We start from the raw sequence: 21,194 nt of genomic DNA, 5'->3' as shown, positions 1-21,194 counted from the left end.
ACCGGCTCGCAGGCCAGGAAAATTCTTTAAAACAAAAAGCAGGGCTCTTCTATATCGAATCAAGGGAAAATAAGACAAAACGAATAGGCGTTCTCAAAGTGTGGAATTTTTGAGAGGATCCAAGTCAATCAATTCTCGACAAAAGTCCTCTTTCTAAACGCCAATGGAATTGGGATAATCCCCATTTGAAATTCGCCGCTGCTCTACTTCTGCGGTGTCTCGGGGATTTCCCAGATGGATTTGGCAGACTCTCCAGCCTCAGGCTTCACAACAGGCTCTTTCTTGACACCAGGAGATTTGATGCCAGGTTTGACGCCAGCAGGTTTGACACCTGAAGATTTGGCGGCAGGAGGACCGTTCTTCTTCGGCTGCGCAAAGGGAATGGTCGACTTCGACGTGAAGACAGGAAGGTCTGCGCGCTTCATCTTAGCCAGCGGTGCCTTGGACGATGATGCTCTGGGCGGTGACAGCTTGGCGGGCGATGGCTTAGTCGGCGACTTCTTGGCCGGCGGCACCTTTGATGGTGACTTTGCCGGTGATGATTTGACAGGTGTATTGGTGTTGGGCGGCAGCCACTTCAGTGGCTCTTGCGGTGTCATGGTGACTGGTTCCGGACCTTCCGGCTGGTAGTTGATAAACACATCAGAGCCCGACGGCGTCTGCACTCCCGGCGAGACGACTGGCGAACTGGCAGGCAGCTCGACCTGAAGGGGATCCGCCATGTTCGCAGACGCCTGCTCAATGATGGTCTTTGGCTTTGGAGTCGGCGCCAGAGGATCCGGCGATGACATGTAATCCCGCTCCGATGGCACCGGCCCCACAGGTGGCGTAACAAGGCGCTCGTTCTCGGGAAGAACCACGGGAGCTTCTTCCTGAGGGGGAGTAATGATGGGCTCTTGGAACTCATAAGGGGGAGTGTTGACCGGTGGCGGTGTGACGGGCTGCTGTTCTTCAACAACGGGTGGCTCTTTGAGAACGAGCGGCTCTTCGGTGATAGGGGGCGTCTCGGAGGAAGTCGCGTCAACAGATGGTGCCTCGACAAAAGGAGCCTCGGCAGAAGGAGCCTCGACAGAGGGAGTCTCGATAGAAGAAGCCTCAACAGAAGTCTCGACGAAAGGCGCATCGATCGAAGGAACCTCTACAGCAGGTGGCGTCACTGCCGTCGTCTGCCCAGGCTGTGTTGCCTGCGCCTCAGCTGCTCGTGCCGCCTGCGCAGTCTGGGCTGCCTGGGCTGCTTGAGCAGCCTTTGCCCGCTCTTCCTTTTGAGTCTTGGTGATCAAGTTGATCTTGATCTTCTTCATACCGGCAGTGAGCTTGTCCATGTCGTCCTCAGATGCGGCCGCTGGTGTTGCCTTGGGCTTAGGCGGCTGAGACGGTTGACCGGGTTGAGGAGGTGTGGTCTTTGCTGGGACAGCAGGCTTCTTCACTGTTCGTGTGGTCTTGGGAGCTTCCTTCTTCGCTGCAGGAGCTCTTGTTTTCTTCACATTCAGAGAAGGCCCGGCGGTGGTCCTAACACTCATCGAGGATTCGGGGCGAATGGTCATCGACGTCTCCGGTCGCATCGTCATCGAGGTCTCAGGACGCATCGTCATAGAAGTCTCGGGACGCATGGTCATTGACGTATCAGGTCGTACACTCATCGAGGTGTCAGGACGGTAAAGACCTCCGTTATTCTCGTATGGCGCTGCAGTCGCCGTAGAAACCACAGATGACGCAGCACTAAGACGTCTACCGGGTCGTTTGGCTGCTCCATTGGCCTCAGAGGGGATACCTCGGGCGTTGGCCTTGGAATCATGTTAGCTAGGGGTTCTTGGATGCATCTCAGAAGTGACAAAGTATACCTTATCCGACGAAATTGCGGCAGAACCGGCCACCGTCCTCCGCCTGTTCTTGCCCTTATCATCCTCTTCTGCGTACGTCACGGGTTTGCGCTCACGCAGCGACATGCGAGAAGTCGGCCTGCTTTCCGTAGGAACAGGAGCGGGAGGCGCTGGCGGCACGAGGTCAGGGTTGAGAATCGACTGGCGATCTCTGCGCGCCCTCGTTGCCTCCGCGTTCAGGTCCTCCGGTTTGCAGCTATCGACCTGGCGGTCGGAGGGGATGAGCAATCTGCTCAGCTCATGAGCCGCGATGGTCCAATGAACGTCGGGAGGAGGAGGCGTTGGCGGTCGGGAATATACCATTCCGTGACCAGAGGCCATTCGTCTCAACCGCGTGGGATCCACGGCCTTACCGATAGATGCCGCCGTAGGTGTAGAGTAATTTCCTGGCGTAACCTGGCGTATCATCTTCGGGCTGGCTGGGCGGTTTCCCATCGCCACCTCGAGCTCGTCAAGCTCTGAAGCCGCCCACCATGACGGGTTGTAAGGGTGCAGCGAAGGGAAGGATGACTCTGTGGCCATGGGCTGGCCCTCACGAATCGCCCCTATCCTCTGTCCCATTTCATAGCCCAGTGATGAGCGGCCCCTGGATTGCTCTCCCGCCGTCTGGTCCCCTGAGAGCCCGCTCAAGTGGCTGAAGATGCCAGAGTACAGCGCGCGGTCGCTGTAACCTCCCTCGAGGACACTGATGACACGACCATCCACACTCAGCCCCTCCTCTGCAGCAAGTTTGACGACATCTTGGGCAATACGGGCGTAGAATTCGGTAGGCACGTTCACATTATGACGCTGCATACCCTTGGTTTCCCACTCGCTGGCGTCAAATCCTGCGGAAAAGAAAATAGCCGCCTTGGGCGGCAAGTTGAGAGCACGCACACGAGCAGACTGTGTCTTCAAGTACTTGCGCGTCTTTTCGAGAATGACGGAGTACTTGGTCTCATACAATTCCCAGAACTCGTCCGGAGAGTCCCACGATCCCAAATGAACGTTCCACATGTTTTGTCCATGAGCGTTGTCAATGCACAAACTTGCGTTCTTCACCTTCTCCTCATCGCCCATCTCACAGGGATACGAGTTGATATCGTGGAGACTGAAGTATCCGATGGAGGCCTTCTTCCACGCAGCGGCGTTCTTGGCCATGTTCACTCCTCGGGAGTTGTGCGCCCAGGCAATGGCTTGAGAGCCGTCACCATGGTGGAGATCGAAGTCGATGATGGCAGCGTGCGTCAAGCCGTGGTTCAAAATGGCATGCATGATTCCAACATGGACGTTGTTGACCCAGCAGAAACCCGAGGGATAAGAAGCCGAGCAATGGTGCCCTGGCGGCCGTACTGCGACGAATGCTCTTCGGGGACCAGAAGTAAAGACCCTGTCGACGGCTTCGCATACAGCGCCCAGCGCACCTTCAAATGCTTCCTGGGACTCCGCGCAGAGGTAAAGATCGCCCTCGTGGAACTTGGCAGGCGGGCCATCCGCGCCTCGGTTCATCTCCGGTCGCTGGAGCTCTTTACCTCCCATGGACAGCTTGGCCTCTGCTACCTCGCACATCGTCTTGAGCTCCTCCATCCACTTGGTCCCATGCACGTTGGTCACCGCTGGTGAGTTGAGAGACAGCCTGCGTTCGGTTTTGTAGATGCGAAACGGAATGTTCGGAATGGTGGAGGGATCCAGACTCGGATGGAGAGGGTAGGAACCGTCGCAGTGTCGCTCACCCAGTCGCACGTACGCCATTGCTACTCCCAACACACCGGCCTTGATTCTCTCTGGTCGCTCGACGATGGTGCTCAGGGCTGCCTTGGAGGTCTTGGGCCGGGAGAAGCGGTGTCCGTAGCAGGCATCGTGCAGAATGACGACGGTCTCGGTGCCAAGCGTGGAAAGGGGGGAATGGCGTGTCGCAAGTTCGGTCTTGAAGTAGTCGCGGGCAATCGTGTTCGCCGTAGGGGGAGGCTTGATGTACTCAGGGGGACTCGTTCGTAAAGGGGATTTGGCAACAGGCGAGGAGGCATGTGCCATGCTCGTCCGCCGCCCGCTCACGGAGTGCAAGGAGCTTGTAGAGGACTTGCGCTGGAGAGTGGGCGTCGCAGATCGCTGCGGCAGCGTCGGGGTGGAGGATCGGGACCGGGACAGTTCTCTTGCGAGGGAGGGGCTCCGGGAGGGCATTCGCGGGCTCGGGGCCGGAGAGGCTCTGTTGACAGCCGGTCTCATTGGCGACAAGGCACTCGGGGTGCGGGGAGAGTTGGCGACAGGAGAGCCAGTCGAAAGAGAAAGCTGCCGGAGCGAATGCGACAAGTCCTTTTCGGCATCGGGGGGTGTGTTCAACGTCGATTGGCGCCGCGATGGCGCTCTATTGTAAGGAGAGGCCATGGCTGACGCGCGAGTCCCATGGATCGTGCAGAATCTCGCAGTCGTGCAGCAGGACTAGGCCGGACTAAGAAGATGGTGAAAATAAGGGTTGACGTGGGAGAATAGAAGACCCGAAAGGTGTTGTTTTGGGCTGGAATTGTCGACTTTCGGCTTACCGTAGTGACAGGGTAGAGTGGCAGGGTCTCTGTCCAAATACGTCAGGCGAAGGTGGGTGTGTCATTTGGTTGTTGACCGCCCGCCAGCCCGCCAGCGCATCGTCAAAAAAAAGTCGCGTCCACTTTGTGTACAAACACGCGTCATAACCCGTTGCATAAATCCATCACGTGGGGCACCAGCAACAACAGAAGGGGAGGCGGGGCAATCCCTCCCATTTCTCGAATCTCTCTTGCCGGGAGCAGCCACTTATTTTGATGGAGTTCCGACGGCGCCATGTGGGGGAATGATCTTCACCGGGACAGTGCAGCTTTATTCTCTTCATTCATTCTGTTTCCTTTCATCTGCTTCTCTCATCCCACACTGGAGTCTCTCGACTCTGGATCTTCTGCAACACCGACTCAAGTGAGACCAACGAGACCCAACTTCTTCAACATCCCACATTTCACGTCGCGGCCCCCATATTTGTGACACAAGATCTGAGCACGTTCCGATTCACCATACTGCATCTTGGAGCAATGACCACGAGCTGGTGTGGGCCGCCTGTATGGCTCCGGCTCCGATCGGGAGACAAAAACGACTTGATCTCGGTTGCCGGCAAGGGGCTCGATTTGTGGTCAATGAATGGCATGGGTTGATACCGATGCAACAGGAGTGGCTCTTCCATAAGTCTGGGGTTGAGCTGTGCAAACCTACATAAGGTCGGAGATGTGCATGCACCTCAAGGCGGGATCCTTATGACTCTGAGAGCTGCAATGGAATGGTGAGGCCGACCAGGAGTTGACTGGGCGGCGCACTCCTTTTCATATACCTAAGATTTGGGCAACCTGTAAGTCTTGCTTGCGCCTTCATAATCGCCCGGCATAGCCACTGCCGCCCATCATCGATGGTTTTACATGCGCCAAGGTGGCGCGGGTATCTGCCTCTACGCAGTCGAATTTCTGCACTTTCGTGGCAGTTTCCTAAAACCATGCTTTGAGACATTGGTACAGGTCAACCTGATGGTAAGCCTGACCCATATCGCACGACTTGTTCTTTCTACGCTTGGGTCTGTCGGTTTTCAAGGTGTGCCGCCTGCTAGCCGTGCAGGTTTCTGGTCATGGAGTGACCAACTCCAACCCGATCATCTTTCTGCATCGCCTCTACCCGCATTATCTGCCTTACAGTCATTGGTCTGCCATGACTTGGCCAAATTGCATACGACCTGTGCATTTTGCCCGGGTGCCTTGAGCGAATGGGTGGCATTACAGTCGGGCGTCGAGGTCTTCGAGAGCCAAAATCGATCATACCTTTAATATATGGCAGCGGCGCCGATCTTGGATGTCGTTGATGTGTGAATAGTATTGATTGTCTTAGCATTAGTTCTTCGTGCCGACAACAATCAAGAGAAACATACTTCAAAATGTTCATCACTTCCTTTCCTTCTAGCTCTCTTAGTCTCCTAGGCCTTTTCTTCGCCTCGTTTATCGATGCCCAGAGAACCATCACTCGCGACGCATGTGCCATCGCGAGGTCCGTCGACAACTCTTGCACCGCAAGATTCAGCATAGACCGAGCTAAAACCGGGCTTGATACGACCTGGACAACGCCCCCGGTGATAACTTACGACGGAGTGGACGTCGTCAGATGTTTCTGTTGTCTGGAAGAGGCGCCTCTGACGCCCGTCTGGTCCTCGTGTGCAGCGCAAATCGAGACCGCAAGCCCAGAGAAAGACCGTGAGTCAACACCTCTTGGTTTGCCTGACAATCGGGCTGATGCAAAAGACATATAGAGTTCCTCGAAAACCTAGAAGACTGTCTAGGGTTCGAGGAGTGCCGGGTAAAGACTGCGACTCCGGCGGCCTGTCACAGCATGAGCGACTGGGTCATGGAGTGCTCTTCGCATGTCAAGCCGGAGACCATGTCATCAAGTGAGACATTCTCGCGCATGGAAGAATGCCTTTGGTATGTATTGCCTTTGGCTGCAACATTGAGATCCTTGACTAACAAATGGCAAGCCCCACGTCTGCTCCAGGTGCCTTCAATAACGCACACGAAGCTTGCGGCAACTGGGCTTGGATTCACAACCCTGAGTATGGTTCCTGTAAGTCTCCTCGTTCCCAGAATCCCGGTTAGAATACTTCGCGTCTATGGCTGACCCGTTGTTTGCTTGCAACGCAGCTATGCAATCCATTGCTCCGTATTGGTGTAACTCGAATCTGGACACCACGATTTACTCGGCCACGGCCACGAGCTCTGTCTCCTTTAAGGAGGTATCCAGCACCGCTTTTGCATCAACGTCCCTACCATCGACATCAAATCCCTCTGTCCCCACCTCTACGATGAACTCCGCAATACCATCAAACACGGTAGTAAGCCAAGCCGCGAACTCGTCTGGACAGCCGAACACAAGCATTGTCGTTGTCATCGCTGTAGTTGTAATCGTGTTCATGATGGTGGGAGGCATTGCCATTTGGTCGAGCGTGAAGCGTCCGCGGGATGATCACGGCATACCCATCTGAGGAAGGTCTGGGGGAAAGGGGGTTCCGGGAAATTGTAGTTACAACAGGGCGCAATACCAACATTTTGTGGCTTCGCGGAAGTATTGTTTTATTGAAAGCTGCTCATATTATTCGCAAAGACAGGAGCTCAGGTTCGCTCCTTCACTGTCTCTTCGGGGTTCCAAGACTACTGTCATCCCTACAAGTCTTGTCAGTCCATGAACTAAATCTACACAGCAAGGTTACTTCATCAGTCTCAGCATCTTCTACTACGATACTTTGGATACAATGCAACGCCAACACTCAGTGGAAGGCTTTTTCTTGGTGGAATGTTCATTCGGATCGAATCAAGGCTTTCAATCCACCCGACAAGACCAGTCAGTGTTGTGATTCATGGACTATGAAGTGGGCATTTCACTCATACTAACCAACTAAGTGAATTGATCACCCTTTCTACCAGTAGTATAAGATGTTGCGGAAGCTGTCTGATACAGCATGTTCACAAATCAGAGTCACATATGCAGCAGTCAGCACCGGGGTCCAAAATCGCAAGCAGCAAAATGGCAGCCAGTCTCGACGACGTCCCCGAGATCGCGGATACCTGCAAACTGATCCTTGCTCGCACCAACAAGTTTTTGGCCGACAAAGACAGGAACCCCAGAGTCGTAAGGCCGAGCCCCTCTTGTGTTCCCCGTGATATCTCGAAGCAAGTCCTGTTAACAAGCTCCACCCTTTCTACAGACAGACGAAATGTGGCGGCCCGCCGACTGGGCCATCGCCGAAACCAGCCGTACAATCCCAAAGATCAAGGCGACCATCCACTACATCCGAGAGATCGCCGACGCCGAGCGCAAGAAGCTGCCCACCATCAACTACACCGCGTGGACGCAGTCCATGAGACGGGCGCCGGGGGACCCGTACGCGCGAGGACCCCCTGGCGACGATGTTCTGATCAACGACATCCCCCGTCTCGCTGACAGGTTCACGGCGCTTGCGGAGCGGTTCCGGGAGCTCGAGGAGAAGCCGTACAGACGCGGCGATGTATGTTTGACAGATCTTGGGCAATCTCTTTGGCGGGGTAGTGTACTGATTTTGCCGATAGGATGTCATGGCGGCCTATGACCGTGTCAATGTGGTCTTGATGGAGTGCCGGCTGGTGAAGAAGTGGCTGCCGACTGCTTTGGATGCCATTACTTATATTTTGACGGGGGAGAGTCGTGAATTCCACTCCGAGTCGGAAGATTCCAGTTGAAGTAAGATGCCGGACTTGGTCAGGAGAAAAGCGTAGTTCTGCAATCATGGTTTACAGGTTTAGTGAGAGACGATATCCTTCATAGCCAACTTGAGTTTAGGTGACACATCAGATCATGGATACGCCGCTGTTGGTTGTCTTGAAATTTGGGCTTTATTCTTGTTATTTTACAGAACCATACATAGTACAAGGCACGCTTGCCCACGTCAGCCAGAGAAGACGGTTCTAATCTTCAATCATTCTGAGCATGTTTTTCATCTCCTTCGTGGCTACGACTCAAGACAAGTCAATGCCATAGGTCTCCTTGCTTCCAGTCTGCTCAGGCTTGTACGGCTGCTGAGGTGTGCGGAAGTACGGCGTAGGGGCGGCGGCAGCGGCTCCCCTGAGCCCCGCGAACGGCGCCCTCGGCTCAGCTACCGGAATCTTGGAGACGTCCTTGTCATTGTAGATTTGCTCCTTGCCGGTCATCTCCTTGAGGACTGATTGCGACTCCCCTTCGGCAGCATCAAGGCCAATCAGAATGCGGCCAACAGAGCTCATCCATGCCGACACTGGCTTGACGTAGGCCTTTGCACCACCCTTCACATCGGGATCGAAAGAGGTGATGCCGGCAATGCGGTTCTTGTGGTTGCCTCTGAACGACCTCTCGTTAAAGGCGTTGTCGCCCAGGGGCACGTCGGTGACGAAACCGGCCACACCAAGCTTGGCGTGTTGGGTGCCCTGTCGCGGCGCGATAATACGCGCCAACACGGGCGTGTGTTCCGCCTGCGGTCCGTAGACGGGGTGGTTCTCGGCAAAGGCCGAAGTACGCAGGTAGGAGATACCGGCGGAAGGGTGGGACATTGGCGGGCCAACTTCTGCCCATGTGCTAGGCCGGGTGTTCTGGGTCACGTCGACGAAGTTTTTCGCTGTGGGGGGTGGTTGGAGAGGAGCAAGATCCAGAAATTTGCTGATGTGGGTGAAGAGAAGTACGCGGTCGGCGCGTATCTTGCGCTGGTATTGAAGGACCTGGTCCTCGGTGATGTCCTTGGCTGTGACCGGCTCCGGGGCCTCGCTGCCTCTGTCAAGAGCAGCTTGACGTCTGTCTTTGTTGATGTCTTCAGCGAGAACCTCCCTGAGATAGTTTCGGAACTCCTCGCGCTTGCTACGGACGCTCTTGCGCAGGTATCGGTCGAATTCGCCCTCGGTCAGACCAGCGAGCCAAGGACCCTGGAATTTCCATCTGTTGTCCTCGGCGGCACCATCCTCCAGTGTTGTGAAGTCATGCTCGTCCTCGAAGACGGATTTGGGGGCGGCATTCAGGGTTCCAAGGCGAACCCTGTTCGAGGTGGGTAGTGAGACGGGGAGGTTCATCTCCTGGAACTTTTGGAGAGTGATGGCGTGGTCGGCGGCGGAATTGTAGTCGGTAACTCCCTCGATGGTATCGATCTGTTTGACTCGCACAATTGGCGTAGAGGTCTTGATCGTCTTCTGGATGGGAAGGGAGCGCTTGAAACCCCAGTCGCCGAGTTTCCTCGAGGACTCGGGGGTAGTGATGGCTTGATGTGTGGGATAATCGGTCGTCGCGCTGGGGGAGAGGCGGCGAGCGACGGCACCAGCCTCGCCGCCGGGTTGCGGAAGCGGATTCGGAATGGTGAACATCCGCGAGGAGCGCAGAAGCGCTCCTCCGGGCGTCAATCGGGCAGACATTGCGGCAGTCTGAGCACGTCGTCGGAGGCTCGGTCGTCAATCGCAGGTATCACAAGAACTGGCGTCGTTGCGGGAGAAATTTCAATTGGAGTAGGCCGGAATATGCCGGAGCCGTCTGATTGGACAACAGCCACCCCTGCTGGCAGTGAAGCGCTGGGGCCCGGGGGTCGTCGAGTCCAGGCGCGGGACGGGAAGGGTCAACGATTGCGAAGTCGGGTACTCAGGGTCGGTCCAAGTCTCCTACGTCGTCAATCTTGCTCTACGATTTCTACGAAAACTTTTACTCGGTTCAATGAGCCATCATCAGTTTTACTAAGAGTTTCTGGTTAATATATCACATGCCTTGAGACGCCAATCGAGTGCAGTGATAGTGACGAGTACCTGTTGGTCCCCCACTAAGACGTCCAGCCCATGCACACCCCACCACGAATCACAGGTGCCTTGTTAGGAAACTGCTCCTTCTAGCGCGGGCATCGAATTTAGCAACTGACATTTTCCAACGACTCTCTCTCATTCGACTCTCTCCGGCAGCTTGCGGACTGCACGATCGTCCATGTGGGCAGCGAAAAGGATGGCGTCAACCACCGTCGGGTCCTCGCCCGCGCTCACTTTCGAGCTCGTTGCTCGCTGTTCAGTAGGTAGCCATGCGATTCATCGCATGACTCTGCCCTGGCTGGACGGTGCTAACAAACTAGGCTAGACGACAAGAGCTCGCGCATCCATCCTGACGCTTCCTCATGGTTCGGTCCAGCTTCCCATGTTCATGCCGGTCGCAACCCAGGCTTCGCTCAAAGGCTTGACCCCCGAACAGCTCGAAGAGACCGGTTGCCGGTTATGTTTGAACAACACCTACCATCTTGGCTTGAAGCCCGGACAGGAGGTTCTCGATGCCGTGGGCGGGGCGCACAAGCTCCAGGGATGGAAGCATAATATCTTGACGGATAGCGGAGGGTAAGAATACGAAGGATCTGCGTGCAAACGGAACTGCGACTGACGTCCTACAGCTTCCAGATGGTCAGTCTTCTCAAGTTGGCCCACATCACGGAAGAGGGCGTGCGCTTCCTTAGTCCGCATGACGGCTCGCCGATGCTTTTGACGCCGGAGCACTCGATGTCTCTGCAGAACTCGATTGGAAGCGACATCATAATGCAACTGGACGATGTCCTGGTCACAACATCTCCGGATGCCGCCCGCATGCGTGAGGCCATGGAGCGCAGCGTACGCTGGCTTGATCGCTGCATTGCTGCGCACAAAAACCCCACCACGCAGAATCTCTTCTGCATCATCCAGGGTGGTCTCGACCTTGAAATGCGCCGCGAGTGCACCCGCGAGATGCTCGCCCGTGATACCCCTGGAATCGCTATTGGTGGACTAAGCGGCGGTGAGGCTAAGGCCGACTACTGTCGCGTTGTCGAAACGTGCACCGAACTGCTGCCTGATCTCAAGCCGCGCTATGTAATGGGAATTGGCTACCCGGAAGATTTGGTAGTGAGCGTTGCGCTGGGCGCAGACATGTTCGACTGTGTCTGGCCCACGCGAACAGCACGTTTTGGTAATGCAATCACGAAAGCTGGCGTCCTGAACATCCGTAACTGGAGGTACGAGCATGACTACGGTCCTATCGAGGAGGGCTGTGGATGCATGTGCTGTAGAAGGGGCGAGGGCAGTTTGAATGTCACCCGGGCGTTCATTAACCACAACGCCGGCAAAGAGACCGTGGCTGCTCACCTGTTGAGTATACACAACGTATGGTATCAGTTGAACCTGATGAGGGAAATTAGGCAGTCCATCATTGAGGATAGGTTCCCTGCATACATCAGGGAGTTCTTTGGTGGCTTGTATGATGACAAGGCAAAGTACCCCGAGTGGGCAGTAGATGCTCTAAAAGGGGTTGATGTAGATTTGACAAAATAGTAAAAACATGTTGATACCCACGAGGAGATTTTGGAGCAAGCTAAATTGCCAAAGAGAGTATCTGCGATGGTCTTACCCGTCGCTTTTCTCTCGTCTGAAACTCGATGAGAATATCAAGACACGGCAAGGCCGGGTACGAGAGTAATTCAATCTGTACCATCTCAGGGACTTGCGCCAACTGCAGCGAGCGCGCGCTGTCCAGGACGGCGGCGCCAAGTCCGGTGCCCATAATCCGCATGCCGGCGAGTCGACCGGGGTGCCGACCCGGAAGCCCCATCAATTCACGTGAACTGCTGCAGCGCACGGACCACCACTATCTCCACTCTCGGCTGGTCTGCCCTAACGAGTGTGCACACTATCGCATCTTTTTTTTCTCAACTCAGCGACGACCGACGACAGCCTCCATCTCGACAACTCACTAACCCCCGTCCACCGTTCCCAGCAACCACCTGAGCCAATACCGCCAAAATGGGTCGCGTTCGTACCAAGACCGTCAAGAAGTCCGCCAAGGTCATCATTGAGCGTTACTACCCCAAGCTCACCCTGGATTTCGAGACCAACAAGCGCATCTGCGATGAGATCGCCATCATCGCCTCCAAGCGCCTCCGCAACAAGGTCAGAATACCATCCGAGAGAGGCGCGCTCCTGGGGCGCCTTTTGGGCCACGGCGAGCGTGCTGCAAAAATTTCATGATGAGAGGGGGGAACTTCATGCTGACGGTGGATTGAATTGCAGATTGCTGGTTACACCACGCACTTGATGAAGCGTATCCAGCGTGGCCCCGTCCGCGGTATCTCCTTCAAGCTCCAGGAGGAGGAGCGTGAGCGCAAGGACCAATACGTCCCCGAGATCTCCGCCCTCGACTTCACCCAGAACTCCGAGAGCGGCCAGCTCGACGTCGATGTCGAGACCAAGGACCTGCTGAAGCACCTTGGCGTACGTCGCTCTCCCCCCAGACACCACGGCGCAGGACCTGCAGCCCCGCGACAACAGATAATGATGGCGATGCTAACTTGCCGTGACACAGTTCGACGCCATCCCCGTCAACGTCATCCCCGTCGCCCAGACCCAGGTCCAGGAGCGCGGTGGCCGCCGCTTCGGCGACCGCCCCCCTCGTCGCGACTAAATTGTTTGCTCAGGAAAGAAGGAAAAATCGGGGTGGAAAAGTTTACGGTCTCACGGCAACGGCAACGGCATATCATGATACATTGCTACAGGCGTCTCGAGGACGGTAGTGAGTTGCATTTTAGGAAACTGGAAAAAAGTTTCTTCTCCCACACAAGGTGTCGCCGATTCTCCTGGAGCACTCCGGAGATGACGCTTGATTGCCAATACCACCCCCCTTTTCACTGTGACGATTCTCTCTAACCGTGAAGCTCTGGCCCTGTCGAACCTCTGCCTGTGTACCATGTGATGGCGCTGGCATGGCTTCACGGCACGAGAATGTGCAAATGCGGTTGAAGTGCTGTCAAAATGCTGGCTCGCCTTTTTGGGGGGTATCAAATCTACTAAGGTCGATGACTGGTTTTGCTGCCAGCCATCGGGCCAGTCCACGCTCCAAATCCATGCTCCGAATGACCCAAATTCTTCTGCAATGCTACATCATGACATTTCTGCGTCGGCCTTCTGAGCATCCATCAACTTTTCCAGTTCGGCCATTTCAACTTGAGCCTGCGTCTTTCCAGCTCCCGGCCTGTGACCTTCAACTAGCATATGTGCATCGTCAGGTCCTGCCGTAAACACGCCCTCCTCTACGGGCGGTTTCGTCTCCCTTTCTCGGATAGCCAACGTCATCTGCTTGCCCGGCGTAGCCTCCTTCTTCACCTCTCCTCGCTCCAGGGCCAAAGTCGCAGTTTGGTCTCCTGCCCTCCTGCCCTCCTCCAGCCTTAGATTGGCCAGGTCCCGCGCTGCCTTTGCGGCCGGGTTCTCCGCCGGCTTCTCCTCGCCCAGCAGCTCAATCTCAATGTCCGGGATGCCCGCGCGCTCCCATGCGGCCGTCTCGTTAAGCTGGACCTTGACGTAGAGCGCGCGGCGCTGGCAGTCCTTGGAGCACCACTTCTCGGACTCGCGGCGGTTGACAATGTCAAAGTCGCTGCGGCCGACGTTGACGAGCTTCCATTGGCCGCCCTTGGAGGCGGCGGGCTTGGGCTGGGCGCAAAGGGTGTAGCCGCACAGGCCGTTGACGTTGCGCTCCTCGATGAGGTCGTCGTAGTCGGAGGGCTGGAAGAGGCGGACGTTGGCCTTGAAGTCGGCGACGTCGCGCGGGGCAGGGTTGGCGGAGGAGTGGCGTGGGCTGCCGCGGACTGTCGGGTACTCGGAGAGGAGGGCGAGGGATTCGAGGATCTGGAGCTCGAGCTCTTTGCGCTGGTGGATGATGCGGGCGTGCTGGATGGCGATCTCGCGGGGGTCTGGTCTGGGTTGTTCTGGGGGAGCAGCTGGCTTCTTGAGGATGCCCTTGAGAGGCCGGGCATCGGTGGCCATTTTTGGAGTCGAGGTTTTGGTGAATTGGAGGTTGGAGTGTGGATGAAGGTTCGGTTGTGGGCTGAGCTGGTTTATGGAGATGCAAGACTTGATTGACGCGAGAGCTGTGAGAGTTCAAAAGCCGACAACGACCGTTACTATAGAGATTGGTTGGTGAGACAGAGTGAGGTCCAGGGGTGTGACGAGAGTTGCGACAGCGAGGGCGGCGATTGGTGAGAATGAAAATTGTTAAGGCGCGTTGGAGAAGATTCGATGCTGCTTGAGCTCGCGACCCCACATTCAAATCTGGTGCTCCGAGGTGGTGCTGGAGCAGTGCAGACGATGACAATTGGTAAGAAAAGGTACGTATCGATGAGGGGCCAAGCCGGGCCGCTACATTCAGGTCCCTTAGGTAAGGTACACAGCCAGACAGCTTTGCTGAATCCTAGGTACATGGCATTATTTGACCAGACGTGGTGGCTCGGGGCTCGCGGGTGGCTTGGCTGGCACGCAGTCCGGTCTCTCGACCACCATGTAGGATGATCTCATTGGTGCAGGTAGCTGAAGAAAGGAAGCGCGTTCTCGTCCGGTCCTCAACTCCAACACTGGTTCGACCGGCGCTGACGGGGTTGCCCTGTGCCACAAGCACCGTTCGGTTACCTAATGTTTGTATGGATGGATGGATATGCTCAGAGTCGTGACCTGGGATGATGGCTGTGGTTGCCTCTCCAAAGGATCCCCCGCTCTCCAATTCAAGGCGTGAGCCACCTCAGCTGCCAGGCCACAGGCATACCTACCTTGCAGCATCAGCCCGACGACCTCCGGCTACCTGCCTGACCAACAACATCTGCCACTGCTACCTAGTTGTTGGCGTTGATCTACCTTTGCAAAGTACCTTGCCGTGCCTACCTTAGTAGATAGGTGAGCAAGTGAGGTACACCACCTCATCGTGCCAGCCAACCACGAGCTCCGTCGAGCCTGGCTGTGCCTCGTGCTGCGCTGGCCCATCTTAGTCCTGCCGTTGCTCCCGTCCATGACGGCGTATGGCGAGACTGTTTGAGAATCCTGAAGTGAAGCATCACGCCTAATAATATTCCCTCCGCCTTCGCCTCCTTCGAGAAGCAACCCAAAATCCACTCCACACCCCGAAACCCCAACTGCTTGCAAAAGGCAACACACACAACACCACATATCAGACAGTGACACTCTTTCTGCCCCCGTATTCTTGGGACGACGTTATACGAACGAACCCCTGCTCTTAGCACCGCCTGCCAGTCACCGTACATACCGGCCAACCTAAGATACGGATAATTAGGTGCTATCTACGGACACTGACTGAGAGGCACAGCGCACCTTAGTGAGGCGCTGGCCCGCCTACCTTAGGCTGACATATTCGACGAGACCGCCCCCCTCCCATCGGCCAGCTTCCCGCTCGCATAAGGTATTGCGGCTCCCGTCCCTCTCATCCTCCCCCCCAGCGCAGCGACGCAGACGCACCACAACCACGCAACCTCCCACCCCCGGAAGCTTGGGCAGACAGCCAGCCAGGTCTCTCTCTGCTGCAACCAAGTGACAGAACACCAAAAAATCATTTGTCACCGTGGCCCAAAATACTGCATGGAATTCTCCATTCTGCGCCCCGGGTTGCATACATGACTCTTGTGTGCGCATAGGTGTCCCTCCCAGGTAAGGGCCCCCAATTGCCCCGGCACATTGAACTAAGAGAGTTACAAGTTCATGCGCTGACGTCGACACGCCAACTGTAGATCCCTCCACCCCCGTCTTCCTCGTCACAGGTCACAGCCTCTCTCTGTCTCTCTCTTTCCTCCGACAAGACCCCGTCGGTTCCCAACCCCAGGTCACCTCAACCCCCCTCCATCGGTTTGAGAAAATCCGTCCCTCCCTCCGGCCACAACTCGCGATCTGCTCATCAACCCATCGCCAACCCAGCGCGTTTGTGAGGTGTGGCTGCTGCTAATCGCTGCTGCCCGAATAACGCCCTGCTATTCGTTTCCCGCCCGCTACTGCAGCCAACAGCCCATCCATCCCATCAGTGCAGCGCACCGCAGCGCCCCAGGTCAAAGCTGCTGACGACGATTCCGATTCCGTTGCCCCACACCCCAGAGCAGCAGCTCGCCCTGACCTGCTCGACTCCTCTTCCAACTACCTACAAACCAACACGAACGACGACAACCCGCACACCCCCGACGACGACGATTTGAATATTGCCGGCCATGTCGACCGTCCCCTTCAGGGTCAAGGCCCTGTTCGAATACTCTTCGCCCCACGACGATGATTTGCAATTCCCCGCCGGCGTCATCATCACTGTGACCGATGAGGAGGATGCCGATTGGTATGGCGGGGAATACGTCGACGACTCCGGCTTCAAGCACGAAGGCATCTTCCCTCGCAATTTCGTCGAGAAGTTCGAGCCTCAGGCCCCGCCTCGCCCGACGAGAACGCGCAAGAAGGAGCCCGAGGTCACATCTCCCGCCTCCGAGCCGAGCGCGCCAGCTCCCCCTCCCGCTCAGCCAGAGCCCCTGCCCGTCCAGGAACCCGAGGTTCAAGAAGAGCAATCTGCGCCGTCCGTCCCGGCTGCTCTCCCCGCCTCGCCCGAAGCTCCCGCAGCTCCCGAACCCGTGCCCGTTAAGGCACCCGAGCCTGTCCCTGAGCCAACCCCGGCTGCTCCGGCCCCGAAGCCTAGCGAGCCTCCTGCGGCAAAGTCGCCCCCCATCGCCAAGGCATCTCCTGCTCCTTCGAAGCCGGGACCGCCCCCGAAGCCTTCCAGCAATGCATTCAAGGACCGCATTGCGGCTTTTAACAAGGCTTCTGCTGCGCCCATCACACCTTTCAAGCCCAGCGGGTTGCCTGGCGGAACTGGTTTCATCAAGAAGCCCTTTGTTGCTCCGCCGCCTAGCCGAAACGCATATGTACCGCCTCCCCAGCAGGCCCCAATTGCAAAGGTCTACCGGAGAGACGAAGACCCCGAGATACAAGAGCGAGAGGCGGAAAACCAAGAGACTGCCGAGAAGGCGGCGCCGGCTGCCGCTGCGACCGAGGAAGGCGAAGATGCCCCGAAGCCGTTGAGTTTGAAGGAGCGCATGGCCTTGCTTCAGAAGCAGCAGTTGGAGCAGGCCCAGCGCCACGCAGATGCCGCCGCAAAGAAGGAGAAGAAGCGACCCCCGCCCAAGAAGCGTACCGACAGCCAGGAGGCTACTGAGGAAGCTGGAGGAGCTTCGGCTGCGGCGCCTGAGAGCCAGGACGCTGATCAGGCGGCGGCACGAAGCTCTATCGACTCTCCTCGCATGCCACCACCCGCACCCAGGCGCAAGTCCTCCCGAGGCCCTGCTGCCGACGATGGAAACGACGCCGATATGAGCGGTGCCGGCGATACCACCGAAGGACAGGAAGACCTCACTGAGCGGGACGACAGCGATGCGGCGCCGCGCCCCATCCCCCGACCGCAAGTTGCGTCGCCTACCGAGACACGTCAAGAGGACGCACAGGAGGAGGAAGAAGAGGAAGAGGACGACATGGACCCCGAGGTCCGCAGGAAGGAGGAGCTTCGTGCGAGAATGGCCAAGATGAGCGGTGGCATGGGCATGCATGGCATGTTCGGAATCCCAATGGGTGCACCGGCCCCGCCGAGGAAGAAGAAGGTCGAGAAGCCTGCTGAGGCACCTGCGGAGGAAGAGCGTGAGGAGGCGACGTCTCCTGTTGGACGCGTGCCGGTGCCGGGTATGATGGCATTGCCCGGAATGGGCGTCCCGAAAAGACAAGAGGAGCCTGTTGAGGCCGATGAACCCGAGCGCCCTACTTCTTCCAGAGCTCCGCCACCCCCTCCGCGAACGGCCGAAGAGGCACAGGAGGAGGCCGTCACGAGCCCTGCTCCCACACGTGAGCTTCCAGGAACAATTCACAGAATCATCTTTAACCAGCCAACAGTGCCCGCTCGCGAACCCGCTGGTGCACCCCCTGTACCGGGATCCAGACCTGCGCCACCTGCAGTGCCGGCTGAGGGTGAGTAGTATGATAATTACAACTCTGGGTTTCACTGACGCGATCACAGGCCGACCTCCCACGGCTGGGCTTAAGTCTCCCAGCGAAGGTTCAGTGTCCGATGACGAACTGTCGGGTGGTGCTCAAGATACGCCAAGGCCCGAAGAGAGCACACGCGCCCCTCCTCCTCTGCCACCGGTCGCCACAGGTGCCTCGGTTCGATCGCCGCCTCCTATCCCAGGTAGCGAGTTCTCGCCAACTTCTCCTACCGGTGCTGCAAACAAGCGCATGAGCAGACCTCCACCACCTATTCCCGGAGCCGCGCCAGCTATTCCGCCAGCACAGTCTCGGCCGCCGCCGCCTCCTCCTCCGGGAGGGTCGCTGAGTCGCCAGTCGACACAGGACATGCATGTCGCGTCACCGATTTCCCCTCCCATTCGCCCTCCCCAACAGGGCGAAGAGGAAGACGATGAGGTTACTGAATATGAGGGCGACTACGACACCGACATTGCCTCGTCGGTTCCGCATAAGGATGCTCTCAAGGCTCATGCGCGAGACTCGAGCATTGAGGATAACACATCCGTCAGATCGCCCGTGTCTGATGCTCCACCATCAATGCCACCTCCAATCCCCACTGGTGCCGCTCCCCGCGCCGTCCCGCCTCCTATTCCGTCTCAGCCCCCACCCCCGCCTGCCGACAAGCGACGATCTATGGATGTTCCGCGCGGAGCTCCCCCGCCTCCGCCACCTGGGAAGGAGCCGCCCGTTCCCCAGCAGGACGACGATGAGTACGACCCATACAACTATTCAGCACCCAGGCTGCCGTACCAGCGCACGCCAAAGATCGAGGAGGAGAGCTACTTCCAAACCGAGTCACCACCTCTGCCTTCTCCTGCGCAGTCAAGAGGTCCCCCACCGGCGCCCCCTACAGGTCGCGCTCGACAGTCCTTGGATGTCTCGAGAGCTTCCATGTCTCAGCGCCGATCTATGGATGCTTACAGACCTTCCGTCTCTGTCGAATCTGGCTTTATTGCTAACGATGTGGACCTGGCGAAGCAAAGCGGATGGTGGCGCCAGGAGAAGACTGTACCGCCCGTGTTCCAGGGAAGAAAGGACCTCTACTTTGAGACGGACGAGCAGACCCAGGGCTCTCAGGTCACGCGTACGGTCTACGTTCTTTTCCAGGATTACTCGCAGACGATTATCACGGTTCAATATGACCAAAATAACGCCGCGGATGTCATAATTGACCAAAGACACGACTCGCCTCCTAGAGCCCTTCGTCAGGATGAGCTGGAGCAGTCTTACGAGCGTTTTGGACGTCCGATCGCTGACGCGGTCGCCTCTAAGAAGGAGACTGTTGTCGCCGACGGAACACCGCAGGGCCTGATTCTCGAGCTCCTGAAGCCATTCAACGATGTTCTTGCCCCTATCGGTACCAGAGCATACGGCGCTCTTGTCTATTCCAACATGGCCAACGCCTCAACGCAACAAAATGACCAAATTCGTGCCGGAGACATTATCTCAATCCGCAACGCCCGCTTCCAGGGCAAGCATGGACCAATGCACGCCAAATATTCGATGGAGGTCGGCAAGCCCGATCACGTTGCCATTGTCTCCGAGTGGGACGGAACCAAGAAGAAGGTTCGCGCCTGGGAGCAGGGCCGTGAGAGCAAAAAGGTCAAGGTGGAGAGCTTCAAGCTCGACGACCTGCGCAGTGGCGAGGTCAAGATCTGGCGTGTGATGCCCCGCAGCTGGGTTGGATGGAACAGCCCGGCGTCTTAGGAGATGACTAGGCCACGTCTTCCTCCAAGGGCGAGAGAACGTGCAGCGAGCACGGCGAGCACGAGCTCGCTGAAGAGCGGAAAGTCGTTGCGAAGGCAGCAGCGGCACCAGCAGCATTTCATCAGGGGTCAATACGAGGTCGACGAATCGGTGTGAGATGCATTGTTCTCGTGCGCGCGTTGTTAAACAAAAGGGAGAAGAAGAGAGATTAGAATGGGAGCGCGAACACCCCAAAACAAAACCTTCTTCATCTCTTGGGTTTTTCTTTTTTTACCTAGTTGATCATTCGCTCTGTGCCCGCTGCATAACTTTGCTTTAGGTAGCTAGCAGCAACTCATTGATTGTGGTTACTCCATGCTCTTCTCTCACACGGGTGATTCATTGATTTCTAGTTTGCTATACGTTGCGTGATTATCAAACGCTTATTGGACTTTTGATCATGATAACTGTCTTATGCTTCAGCAGCGTCCTCGTGTTTTCTCTGGCTCTCAATATCCCTGGGGCATGTGCAACGATATCATCAACGGCGTTTCGCAGGTCAGGCGACTCAGTCCAAGTCGTTCGTATCCTCAGTCCTTACTTGTTCGTAGCCACGGTTTGCAATTATATGAACCGTGCATAGATAGACTTGGTTTGCCGCAACAGCAATGCTGGAAGAGCTGAGCTTGATGGTTGGTCCATCTTCGAATGGTGTTTCCCACGAGGCTTAGCAACGGCGGCTTGGGGAAGTCTTGAGTAACGTGTTTATAAGCCTTGTCAGAGACAATGTCTGTAGGGTGTTGTGATAGTTCCACTAGGATGGTCCACAATAACACCTTCTTTGCGAGATCATGATTGTGCCGGTGCTGCTTTTATTTGGTTTTCCCCCAGGGGCCTTTTTCACTTCATTAGGTTTGGGAGTATTTTGCCTCTGAATACATACCAAAAATTAACGGACGGCGAAAATACAGTATGAACGCGAACCACATGGATCTCATAATCCTATCACGACCCCGCAAGAGGGAACTGCAGATACCGTGACAGAACCGTACCAGAGAAAGGCGACGCCGGTATATCGAATTTGAAAGAGTCTCCACCTAGCGCAGCGGGTTGCTGAGTATCTTCATAGACGGAGAACCTACTTAAATATTCCGCAAGCCAGGTTAGAAAGCGTGCCCCTAATGCTGTCGACACCTCGCTGGGTGAATCAGAAATACCTGCCAGACTTCCGACAGCTTCA

The 21,194-nt window shown here is 56.5% G+C and overlaps 7 protein-coding genes across 7 annotated transcripts; 4 read left to right on the top strand and 3 right to left on the bottom strand.

Moving 5' to 3' along the window:
• Nucleotides 1-203: 203 nt before the first annotated feature.
• COL26b_002756 (uncharacterized protein) lies at nt 204-4,244 on the bottom strand (the record flags this gene model as incomplete). Its single annotated transcript, XM_053175665.1, has 2 exons — nt 204-1,784; nt 1,842-4,244. 2 exons carry the CDS (start codon nt 4,242-4,244, stop codon nt 204-206), a joined length of 3,984 nt encoding a protein of 1,327 aa, XP_053040374.1.
• A 3,192-nt stretch (nt 4,245-7,436) lies between these two features.
• On the top strand, nt 7,437-8,128 carry COL26b_002755 (uncharacterized protein; the record flags this gene model as incomplete). The annotated part of the gene is made up of 3 exons (XM_053175664.1): nt 7,437-7,541; nt 7,618-7,917; nt 7,979-8,128. The coding sequence occupies 3 exons, from the start codon at nt 7,437-7,439 to the stop codon at nt 8,126-8,128; spliced, it is 555 nt and encodes a 184-aa protein (XP_053040373.1).
• Nucleotides 8,129-8,404: 276 nt separating this feature from the next.
• On the bottom strand, nt 8,405-9,817 carry COL26b_002754 (uncharacterized protein; the record flags this gene model as incomplete). The annotated part of the gene is made up of 1 exon (XM_053175663.1): nt 8,405-9,817. One exon carries the CDS (start codon nt 9,815-9,817, stop codon nt 8,405-8,407), a length of 1,413 nt encoding a protein of 470 aa, XP_053040372.1.
• Nucleotides 9,818-10,574: 757 nt separating this feature from the next.
• COL26b_002753 (uncharacterized protein) lies at nt 10,575-11,731 on the top strand (the record flags this gene model as incomplete). Its single annotated transcript, XM_053175662.1, has 2 exons — nt 10,575-10,768; nt 10,822-11,731. The coding sequence occupies 2 exons, from the start codon at nt 10,575-10,577 to the stop codon at nt 11,729-11,731; spliced, it is 1,104 nt and encodes a 367-aa protein (XP_053040371.1).
• Nucleotides 11,732-12,199: 468 nt separating this feature from the next.
• Nucleotides 12,200-12,857, top strand: RPS17 (40S ribosomal protein S17; the record flags this gene model as incomplete). Its single annotated transcript, XM_053175661.1, has 3 exons — nt 12,200-12,346; nt 12,467-12,667; nt 12,759-12,857. 3 exons carry the CDS (start codon nt 12,200-12,202, stop codon nt 12,855-12,857), a joined length of 447 nt encoding a protein of 148 aa, XP_053040370.1.
• Nucleotides 12,858-13,333: 476 nt separating this feature from the next.
• Nucleotides 13,334-14,212, bottom strand: COL26b_002751 (uncharacterized protein; the record flags this gene model as incomplete). The annotated part of the gene is made up of 1 exon (XM_053175660.1): nt 13,334-14,212. The coding sequence occupies one exon, from the start codon at nt 14,210-14,212 to the stop codon at nt 13,334-13,336; it is 879 nt and encodes a 292-aa protein (XP_053040369.1).
• Nucleotides 14,213-16,425: 2,213 nt separating this feature from the next.
• COL26b_002750 (uncharacterized protein) lies at nt 16,426-19,975 on the top strand (the record flags this gene model as incomplete). Its single annotated transcript, XM_053175659.1, has 2 exons — nt 16,426-18,211; nt 18,261-19,975. 2 exons carry the CDS (start codon nt 16,426-16,428, stop codon nt 19,973-19,975), a joined length of 3,501 nt encoding a protein of 1,166 aa, XP_053040368.1.
• Nucleotides 19,976-21,194: the final 1,219 nt, after the last annotated feature.

This window comes from Colletotrichum chrysophilum (genome assembly GCF_026319265.1).
Source record: "Colletotrichum chrysophilum strain AFK26 chromosome Unknown scaffold_14, whole genome shotgun sequence".
Taxonomy (NCBI): domain Eukaryota; kingdom Fungi; phylum Ascomycota; class Sordariomycetes; order Glomerellales; family Glomerellaceae; genus Colletotrichum; species Colletotrichum chrysophilum.
Note: the sequence above shows the minus strand (reverse complement) of the source record. Positions and strands in the feature narration are given on the sequence as shown.